This window comes from Culex quinquefasciatus, chromosome 3, assembly GCF_015732765.1.
Source record: "Culex quinquefasciatus strain JHB chromosome 3, VPISU_Cqui_1.0_pri_paternal, whole genome shotgun sequence".
In the NCBI taxonomy this organism is placed as follows: Eukaryota; Metazoa; Arthropoda; class Insecta; order Diptera; family Culicidae; genus Culex; species Culex quinquefasciatus.
In genome coordinates, this window is record NC_051863.1 from 161,222,081 (window position 1) to 161,233,104 (window position 11,024).

An 11,024-nucleotide genomic window follows, 5' to 3' on the forward strand; every position below is an offset into this window, starting at 1 on the left:
ACGGGTTTGAAAGGTACACACACACACACACACTAGAAGCGGATCTCTGACTGCTGCTGGTGGCACCGAGCAGATCGTACAGGTAAATTATGCCTTCGATTGACGGCAAAGCCTCAAGGCCAACCGAAACTGTTCAAATTGACTTTTCTACACGTGCTTCGCGCTTTGGACGCGGACAGGTTAAAGATCATGCTCTGGCGGATGCACTTGGGCGTCCAAATTTCTTTGATTTAAACATTTTTTGTTGTCTTCCTTATTTTAAAAGATGTTATAATTCTTTGTTGTGAAACCAGAGGCAAAAAGAACAACGCAGTGTTTTCTCGTTAAAAAAAGCTTCGAAACAGGTTCTTTCACCGTTGCTGCCCTGGCTTCCCTTTCCACGCATAGCTTCTCTTTCGCTGACCAAAGTAATTATGAGCCGTTGATTTTAAGTAGGCCTTGCTAAGGTCAGTGAACAGAGTCACTGCCCAGTACCCTTTGGTGAGATAAGGTAAGGTAAGGGTTATTCTGTTTAAAGTTGGTAGAAAAAAAATGTTGAAATTTGGAATGTGTAAAGTGTTTGGTGTAGATCACAGAAAAAACAATTCCGACAATCGTGAATTTTGAATTTATTTTCTAAGCCTAAGATTGAATTTTTGGTTATATGAGTTAACATTCTTAAATAATTTGCAGTTCAAATGAACCTTTTCAGATTTGGCAATATTGAATTAAAAGCACTTTGAACAATTATATTGATTTTCTCGTTCTAGAATTTGTCTCCTACCCTTGATTTGTGTCTTTTTTCGCTTTCCATGAAGCTTCCTGGTTTTTCTTACAATCAGATAAGTTCTTGCCAGCATCTCACTTCTTATTCTGGGTTAATGTAGGTCTGGAGCGTAGAACCCGAAGAGCTTTCATCGTGGATGGTTGTGATATTTGCAGTTTTCTTCGAGTAGACGGATAACTTTGAGTTATTTTTAAATATGTTCTAACTGCTTTACGCCGGACGTTCAAGTGCCATCCCACAAGTACCCCCAGTTTTCGAGAGGTGTACACAGCGGTGCAGAGAACCAAAAAAAAAACAAATCTCTTCATGTCTATCCGTTTGTGAGCGCCCACCGTAATAATTATCCGAGAAAAAAAACGCGCTGATCTGCCGTGTGGAAAACCAAGTAACCGACCGTTGCCTTCTAGAATCGGTTGAAAAATCCATCACCTACTGTGCTTCGAGAGCGACCGTTGGCCGGGAGGATGCAAAGATGATTCAATCAATGAACTGAGCTCTTTCTGTTCGGTGGCTAATAGATTCTATGTACCATCGGCCGGCCGGGAGTGTACATTGTACATAGATCGAAATTTTCGGAGGTCCAAACATTTGAATGCGAGCCCGATATTTGCAGTTCTAGTGCGAGCGCCATGTGGAAAACAGCCACCGTCCTGAGTTGCAAGATTTGGTTCCTGCTGGTGCTGTTTTCCGGGGTGCACCATGGGTCGGATTTGACGTCCGTGGAAAAGAGGGATGGTGACGGTAGGGAAGTTACTGCTGGTTTGCCGGATCTGTATCGCTACGACAACTATGGCCAGTGCTTGGAGCGAGGAAGTGCCTTCTGTATGGTTCGGGCCGTGGTCAAGCCGAAGCCCTTGAGTGAAGTGTGGAATCGGATACAGGTTGGTTTAAGAGGATGCGGTTAGGTGTTGGAAGATGGCGGAATATTTGAAAGCTGAAGAATGTTTTTTTTGGTAAAATATAAGTGAATAAAACATAATATGAAAAAACCGGTTGAAGATTCAAAGTTAAACTATACTCGCTTGACCAAATCAAGCAAATCCGTGTGAATGGGCTAATGTGAGTTTGTTTATAAAAAAGTGTATCCTGCTCACTTCTAATTTAAATATCCACTGATGTAAGTAGGCTACACTCTTTGTTTACAAATTAGCAGGGATAAATACCCAAAATATTTTATTTTTTCAATGAGAATAACAGAAGAACTCTTTAAAAATCAGGAAATATTAATTTTTAAATTTGATTTATTATTTTTGGTCAACCTTAAAGCAAATAAATTGAAAGGCGACTGGATAATTTGAAAAAAGCATGGGGCTTATATCTAGTTATGTTCCCTGATTACATATTTTATAACATTTTTGATTTTTACTATACGTGAATTAAAAATGCATGATTTCTGAAAAAAAATCGAGAATCTCTCCTGTTTAAATTTATAAAGTAAATTTTAGGTGCGCAATAAAAAATAACTGCATACTTTATAGTTTATAAAGGGTACATAGCTCGGATTAGTTTTCAAAAAGACTTTAGAGCCATTGGTAAACAAAGCCCTTTTTGCATCGGTATTCAACCTACTTACGAAAAACAAATTTCAAAAAAGCTTGAAATCGTTCATCTACATGTCCTTCAATAGCCATAAACTTAAAACAAATGAAATGTTGTTTCAATTTGAAGAATTAGTGCCGGAGGTCACGGTGGCTCTTACGGCTTTTTAAAAACTCACCCGAGATACACAACACAAATCAGGACCAACTCGGATTGTTTGGCACCCTTCGGTAAAGTTGTAGGGAATTGAATTCCCTACAAGAATCTCACATTGGGACAATTTTGGGCAATACCCGCGCCACCTGACAGAAAACCCCATGTAAACTTCAACGATAAAAAAGCGACCCTTAAACCCCTGCGTTTTGGAATCATTTTTTGCATGTTTGGCTTCATCCATAAAGTACGTCATGTTAAAATCTGCCAAAATTTAACCACCCTTTTTCCCCCTTTGTGACGCTTTTACTATAATTCCCCGTAAAAAAATTCCGACAATTCGCATAACTTAGTCGGGACTAGTTGGGTGGTTTCGGCCGACTCGTTGGCCAACGAATCGGCCGACCGGGCAGCAGACTTCTGTGTAAACTTTACATAAGCGTCTGGTGGAGAATCGGTTGTTGAAATCGGCCGACCAAATCGGATGGAATCGGTTATAAAAACAATTGATTTTTTACCGATTTAGTCTATGAATAAAAAAAAAATCTGACTCAGCCCAATTTAATCGGTCTATCGGTTTGTTGTTTTTGATAACCAGATTTCGTAGGGTGAATCGTCCGGGCGAGAACTATCAATTTTTTGACGGGGTTATAACTTGCAATGTTACACATGCTCAGACCCCCTCCCCCCTAGAGCGTGACATATTTAAGGATGATGCCTCTGGGGTAATTAAAAAATCTGTTGAATTTTGTTAAATATTCATTGTACAAAAAAAAATCGGAAAATAATACATTTTTAAAATTAATATTTGCTTATCAACTGTACGGGTGCATTACGCAGTTTCCAATGGTTTTTGCATTGAAATTGAAATTAAAAGTCAAAAGACAAAAACTATAAAAAAATATTTGCATCGGCATAATTTGTTTGGCATTAATTTTTTACTTACTCCACCTTTAGGTGGTTGGTGCCTTCCTCACATTCATAAAGTCAATACATTCAGTAAAAATAGCAACATTCCCGCTTAACATGTTTAACAAATCAACTTTATTACTCATTTCTTTTGATAGGGTTCGCAGACCGTCAATATTTCTGGCTCATCGGCAAGGTCTGATAAAAAACCTAATGAACGATAGTTCGCATGGAAGATTCAGACAATATTTCTATCACAATATCTGAGATCCGGCCTCCAACAAAATGTATATATAACACTTATATGCAAAAAACTTTTGATAGGGTTGTCAGATCCTAGATGTTTTGGGCTCATTTGAAAGGTCTTTTGATTATCTAACTAACGATAGGTCGCATGATGGACCCGGACATAATTTTTATTGAAATACCTGAGATCCGGCCTCCAAAAAGTGTATAAATAACACTTAAGTGCTAATAACTTTTGATAGGGTTCCCATATCTTCAATGTTATGGGCTCATTGGAAAGTTCTTTTTAATACCTTTCTGAAAATGTATAATATGATAGGTTTTCTTGCAGAAACCACCCTTTTTACAATCTTCCGGACACATGCCAAAATAGTTTTTTAGCATAACTTTTGAAGTACTTAACTAAACTTGCTGATTTTAAATAGAGACCTATGGGACCCCAAAACGGATCGAATGAAACTAATACGGTCAAAATCCGTTCATCCAGTCCGGAGATAATCGAGTGACATTTTTTTTGTCCACCCACCTACACACATCCACACAGACATTTGCTCAGAACATGATTCTGAGTCGATATGTATACGTGAAGGTGGGTCTACGAGGCCAAATTAATTAGTTCATTTTTCAAGTGATTTTACAGCCTTTCCTCAGTAAGATGAGGAAGGCAAAACTTCAAAATTTCCATGAAAATAGAAATATAATCAACTAAAAACCATCTTAAATGCATTTTCTGCATTGATAATCACGTTAAGCATGTTTGGGCTTGTTTGAAAATGTTTTGAATTTTCATGAAATTCCAATGTACAGAACCGCAATTTTTTTTTGCGAAAAAAAAAATAAAATTTTCGTCAATACTTATTTCGGAAACTAATGATTGCAAAACAACTGGACAGGTGTTTAATGCATTTTAAAACACTTTTTACATTTAAATGTTGAAATCATGTCTCGTAAATTCAATTTATAAACTCGACTTTGGTCAGAGGCGAGGGACATAAACTTCAAAAAATATTTGCAACGGCCTAACTTTAATTAAAAACCATTTTTAAATTGAAAAATTAACTATTCTCGACGAAATTGATCTTTTTTTAAATTTTAATTGCTGTCCATATAATTTTGCATGCAAATTTGGCAAACAAAAATGATATATGAAAATTCAAAAATCTGTATCTTTTGGAGGAATTTTTCGCCAAAGTTGAAGGCAAGTTAAAGGCATGGATAATGACAACAACAAAAATGATACACGATAAAAAATTGGTGATTTTTAAATTCATTTTTTGTCACTAAAACTTGATTTGAAAAAAAACACTATTTTTAGGGGACATTAATACCAACTTTTCAGAAATTTCTGGAATGTGCAAAAAATCTTTCATCGAGTTATGAATTTTTAAATCCTGAATACTGAATACTGAATTTGAATACTGTTTTTTTTCAAAAACTCGAAATATTGGTCGCAACAATTTTTCAACTTAATTTTTCGATGTAAATTCGAATTTGCAATCAAAACGTACTAGTGACATGTTGATAAAGTGCATCGTTTTCAAGTAATAGTAATTTTTAGGTAAGTTTGTTGAAAATAGTCGCAGTTATTCATTTCGTGATTTGAAATTTCATTTCGTGATTTGAAAACGTTCTTCAAGATAATTATGGGAGCGAATGATCTACAGGGGTTATAGTTCCCCAAATTAAATCAACAACAACATCTTCATGATAATAAGACAAAGCAACAACAACTAAGGATAAAGAAAGCATAACTCAAATATTGATTAATACTTTTGTATGCCGAACATTATATAAATGAATTTAGCAGTTGAGCAACTCTCTACGAAATCGGCCGATTTCGACCATTTTTATTTTTTGTATTTTTTTATTTGACTCAAACTTTGTGGGGGCCTTCCCTACGACCAAATAAGCTTTTTTGCGTCATTGGTTCACCCTTACAAGTCTCCATACAATTTTGGCAGCTGTCCATACAAAAATGGTATGTAAATATTCAAACAGTTGTAACTTTTGAGTGAATTTTCTGATCAATTTGGTGTCTTCGGCAAAGTTGTAGGTATTGTTGAGGACTTTTGGTAAAAAATAGGTACTGGGGAAAAATAATTTGCAGATTTTTATTCATTAAAACTCAATTTCCCAAAATACGTATTTTTTGATTTTCGAGATTTTTTGATATGTTTTAGGGGACAAAAATCCGCAACTTTTGAGCCATAGAGAAACATGGTCCAAAAATTTGCCGCCGAGTTATGAATTTTTGAAAAAAATAGTGATTTTTGGAAAAAAATCGAAGTTTCATGCAAAAACAAGTTTGATATTATTTTTTAATGCAAAATTGAATTTGCAATCGAAAAGTACTTTACAGATTTTTCGATAAAGAGCTCTGTTTTCAAGATATAGCCATCGAAAGTTCGATTTTAGCGAAATATTTGCAGTTTTTAATTTTTTAAAAATAGTGACCATGAGTGACCATTTCTAAAAATATTTTTTTTTGACAAGTTCAGAAAATTTGCTATAAAATTGTCTAAGAGACATTGAAGATTGGACCTCGGGTTGCTGAGATAGAGCCGCCTTAAGAAAAAGAAACACGAAAATTGAAGTTTTCTTAATATCGCCAAAAAAACATACCATTTTCTAATGTCGATATCTCAGCAACTAATGGTCCAATATTTTTCAATATTAATTGAATATTAATACATGAAACATTCGTGAAATTTTCCGATCTTTTCGAAAAAAATATTTTGGGCGTAATATTTAATGTTTGGCCCTTTTAAAACGTTAGTCTTGATTTAAAAATTTTAAAAATATTTTTTTCGAAATGATCGGAAAATTTCACGAATGTTTTATGCATTAATATTGAAAATCGGACCATTAATTGCTGAGATATCGTCATAAGAAAATGGTGGGCTGTTTGGGTGAGACTTAGAAAACTTCAATTTTCGTGTTTCTTTTCCTTTAAGCCGCTGTATTTCAGCAACCAGAGGTCCAATCTTCAATTTTTCTTAGACAATTTTATAGCAAATTTTCTGAACTTTTCAAAAAAAAAATTTTTAGCATTAAAAAATAATGTCAAACCTTTTTTTGCATGAAATTTCGTTTTTTTTTCCAAAAATCACTATTTTTTCAAAAAATCATAACTCGGCGGCAGATTTTTTGACCATGTTTCTCTATGGCTCAAAAGTTGCGGTTTTTTGTCCCCTAAAACATATCAAAAAATCACGAAAATCAAAAAATACGTATTTTGGGAAATTGAGTTTTAGTGAAAAAAAAGTTGATAAAAAAATCTGCCATTTTTTCCGTGTACCTATTTTTTTCTCGAAAGTCCTCAACAATACCTACAACTTTGCCGAAGACACCAAATTGATCAGGAAATTCACTCAAAAGTTACAGTTGTTTGAATATTTACATACCATTTTTGTATGGACAGCTGCCAAAATTGTATGGAGACTTGTATGGGTGAACCAATGACACAAAATAGCATATTTGGTCATAGGAAAGGCCCCCACAAAGTTTGAGCCAAATAAAAAAAAATACAAATAAGATCCATTTCCGGTTTTGGTAGAGAATTGCTCATTTAGGGTTCCAACATAGAATTTTGATCCATCATTTGGGGCTAAGCCCGCTAATGCTATCATCTTCCCAAACAGTCGATCTGTAGTTTGATCGTGAATCTGTTGACACCAAGGTCACCACACAACAATTACCCACTCATTGCAGAATGTAAGCGCCGACGTACGCCACTATCGACATAATCTGCTGGATCGAGGCGTTTGCGTCGCCGAGTGTTTACGATCCACGAAAGGACTCAGCCGAAGCCAGCGCCAAGAATTGCTGGTCGAGCCGTTCACGGTGGATTTTAATGTATGTATTTGAATGATTTGAGTTTTTTTTTTCATCATCTCCGAACGGTACTGCCATCAGTCATCATTAGATGCTTACTTGATGTTCATCTTCTCATAATTGCCACAGTACCACTTCGAGAGCAAATACTTCCCGCATCAGTCGCGCCACCGAGAGCTGTACGGCGAAGTGGTGAACTTGTGCGTCAACCAGGAGCTTCGGACGGATTTTGCGCTGCAAGTATTCACAGAGATTGAGTACTGCCATGAGCCCGGTCGGAGGTTTGAACCGTTGGGCACCTGGGATGGATTTTGTATCGTCGTTATTTGCTTACTTGCTGGGTTGGCTGTTTTGAGTACGATTTTTGACTGCCGCTTGAAGAAGAAATCAACGCTGGATGATCACTTTGGGACGGATCCAGAGTCAATCGGTATGTTTTGGAAGTTTGACTTTATCGAGACAAGTAACAAGTTCATTTCTTTCAGAGTATCGCATCGCTACGTTATGGTCCGTTCCGCGAAACATTCAATCCCTAACCACCCCTGCAAAGTCCGTTTTGAGCAAGGACTTCCGGTTCCTGGAGGGAATCCGATTCATCACTATGGTCACCATCATTCAATTGCACACCACCGTAATGTTGATGCACGTTCCCACCGCACATCCGGAACGGTTTGAAGAAACGCTGCAGAATCCCGTGTTGGCAACACTGTCCCTGTTCACCCCGAACTTGGTGCAATCGTTCTTCACTATGGGGGGACTGTTGATGGCGGTTAATCTGTTGGATTCGCTGGCGAAAAATCCCGACAGCATTCAAAGTTGGGGGAAGGTGCTTTGGGACAAGGTGGTCAACCGGTTGAAGCGGATTCTTCCGGTGTACCTGTTTGTGATGCTGGTGACGGCAACTCTGTACCGACGGATCCAGCTTGGACCACTGTACGATCGGATCGTGGGCATTGAGGCGAACAATTGTCGCAATAATTGGTGGGTCAATTTGCTGTTCTTGAACAATTACGTAAAAGTTAATGAAACGGTAAGTTGGATTCTTGTAAGATCGCTTTCATATGCTTAATTTGATATTTTGAGAAGCATAGTGTGTTCAACCGAGCTGGTACCTGAGTGCAGATTTCCAGTTTTATCTGTTTGGATTAATTGCGCTGCTGACGATAAAACGGTTTGTTGCGCTATAAAAATGTTAATTTGTCGATAATTTTATGACCTCTTTTACAGGTACCCTAAAACCACCAAGTATTGGATTGGATTTATGGTAACACTTAACTTTGTGGGACCAAGTTTGGTGATGTGGATTAGACAGTTGCCTCCGCTAATGGCCACCGGTACAAGGTAAGTTGCTGATATTTTTGAAATATACTTTCTTCGTGTATTTGCAAACCTTAAAATATTAAGATGTACTGTAACCATTACGAAATTTATTACGTATAATTCAAGTGTATACCTGACCAATTAACGGTTTCTCAAACAACCTCTTTCTCGTCGCAATGCCAAGGTCACATCCCAGATTACACACATTGAGTGCAATTTACGCATTGCATGCTTAATGCCTACTGGAAAAACCGGTTCATCAACTGAAACTTCCCACCTTCGCCAACTGTCCAAGCGATTGCATAAATCGACGTTTACACGAAAAAAAAAAAAAAAATGAATCCACTTAATTGTCTCTCGTGCTCACGCGTGCCTTAATCAGTGACTTAACCTTTTACTCTTTCTCTCTCTCTTTCCACTTTACCCGTAGACCCGTGCTGCTATTGTTCACCGATGACGAATGGTTCGCCCGGCTGTACAAACCGTTTCACACGAGCAGCGCCGGCTATTTCTACGGCATTCTGGCCGGCCTGGTGTATCACCGGGCCAAGCCCTCGGGGGAAAGTCTGGTGCGCCGGAAGGTAGGCAACACAGGCCAAATCGTTGATCGCTCGACTAGTTTTACCTGAAACTGCTTTTTTTTGTAGACTTTCCTGGCAGTTAAACTGATGGCCATCGCGATCGTACTCGCATGCTATCTTCCGGCATCGTTACTCTACGAAGTGAACCTGGAGTTGCCACCGTGGACAGTGCCGATCTACGGTGCCGTGGCCAAAAATTGTTGGGGCTTTTTGAGTGCAGTACTCTTCATCGACATGGCCCTGAGTAGCACGGGTGAGCATTTATTTTCAACACCTTCCTAGACACTGCTGCGTCTTTTCTATTAATTAATTATAACATCCACCGACTGACTAGCATGACTCAACAAAATTGATGTCGGTTTGTCGAAACGACCGGAATTTCAATTTGTCTCAATTTAAAACATTGAGTGTCTGTGTAGCGATTAAAACAAACCGAATTTCTTGTCTGTTTGTCAGTGATAAAACCATTACGTCAAATTTTTCAATGCTTGTTACACAGTACTAGAAGTAAACGCTTCTTCTTCTCCTAATCCCTTTCCAGATCGTCTCCGGTCGCTGCTGGAGCACCGATTCCTGCTGCCGCTGGGCAAACTGACCTACAGCGTGTACCACGGTCACTTTCTAATTCTGATGGCAATTTCCAGCGGCATCCGTGCGCCCCTGGCTAATGACGCACTCACGCCGGTAAGTCACTGCGGGGCCGGAATTCTAAATTCATTTATTCCGCGATGTTTCTAGACTGTAATTAGGCGGCAGACGGTTTGGGTTAAACCTTGCGGAGAAATATAAGTCAGATTGTTTGATTTTTTTTCACCCCTCACTCCCCGTTTAATAACTTATTATTACTTAACGATTCCCTACTTGTGCATTCTCGATGGCTTCGCGACGGTTGCTGCCGATGCAGTTCTGGTTCACGGTGGTCGCCCTGGTGCTGTCCTACGGGCTAGGGTTGGTGGTGTTTCTGCTGGTCGAGCAACCGGTGGCAAATTTGCTGGGAAGCAAGTCGCACTACGTCGATTACATCGGGGGACGATTGCTGGACGGGGCGAGAAGTTGTCTCAGGAGTATCAATAAAAAGTTGTTTTAGGAAGATCGAATGCTGGGTTTGGTAATTGCTTCGAAAGCCCCGTTTAATAAGTAAAAATAATATTTGTTTGAGTGAAACCTGAATTATTTTATTTTTTTTTGTATTTGGGTGGCTGTATCTCAGGAAGGAAAAGACCAATCTTCATTGTTTCTTTTACTAATTAAATCAAATTTTTTATGAACTTTTCCAGCTTTTTGGAAATAATCGCTTCAGATGAGCAGCCTCGGGCACTATTTTCAAAAATCATAAAGTGGATTCATATAAGTATACATACAGCATTTCCCCACGAAAACAGCAAAAAGCTCGAAATTTTTTTTTCGTAATTAAAAACGCAACTTTTGGTACCCTTACATGTATAGGTCATCGCTGAAATTTTCAAGTTATCGCAGTTTTAGTAAAAAACGTCATTTTTTTCCCGTTTTTGTCATTTTCCCATTCTTGCGCGTGGCGCGTCGAAAAACCCAGTTTTTATTTTCAAAAAATCGTATCTCAGAGTATCGAAAACATAACTTCACCATTTTTTAATATGTTATGTGAAATTTTCCGAGGAATCCGATAAAAATATTTTCAGACATAAGCTCTTTGGTCC

At 38.0% G+C, this 11,024-nt stretch overlaps 1 protein-coding gene across 1 annotated transcript; it reads left to right on the forward strand.

Annotated features, from left to right (window-relative positions):
- Positions 1–897: 897 nt before the first annotated feature.
- LOC6041116 (nose resistant to fluoxetine protein 6) lies at positions 898–10,445 on the forward strand. The gene is made up of 10 exons (XM_038265483.1): positions 898–1,647; positions 7,325–7,468; positions 7,577–7,877; positions 7,933–8,477; positions 8,539–8,618; positions 8,675–8,788; positions 9,198–9,348; positions 9,415–9,601; positions 9,890–10,032; positions 10,253–10,445. Exons 1-10 carry the CDS (start codon positions 1,396–1,398, stop codon positions 10,433–10,435), a joined length of 2,100 nt encoding a protein of 699 aa, XP_038121411.1. The 5' UTR covers positions 898–1,395; the 3' UTR covers positions 10,436–10,445.
- Positions 10,446–11,024: the final 579 nt, after the last annotated feature.

Bases quoted from the DNA above. Each gene is read 5' to 3' on its own strand.
- LOC6041116 (XM_038265483.1), top strand. From the start codon at position 1,396: ATGTGGAAAACAGCCACCGTCCTGAGTTGCAAGATTTGGTTCCTGCTG. The intron at 7,469-7,576 runs GTATGTATTTGA...TAATTGCCACAG, and splicing joins CGTTCACGGTGGATTTTAAT to TACCACTTCGAGAGCAAATA. The intron at 9,349-9,414 runs GTAGGCAACACA...TTTTTTTTGTAG, and splicing joins AAAGTCTGGTGCGCCGGAAG to ACTTTCCTGGCAGTTAAACT.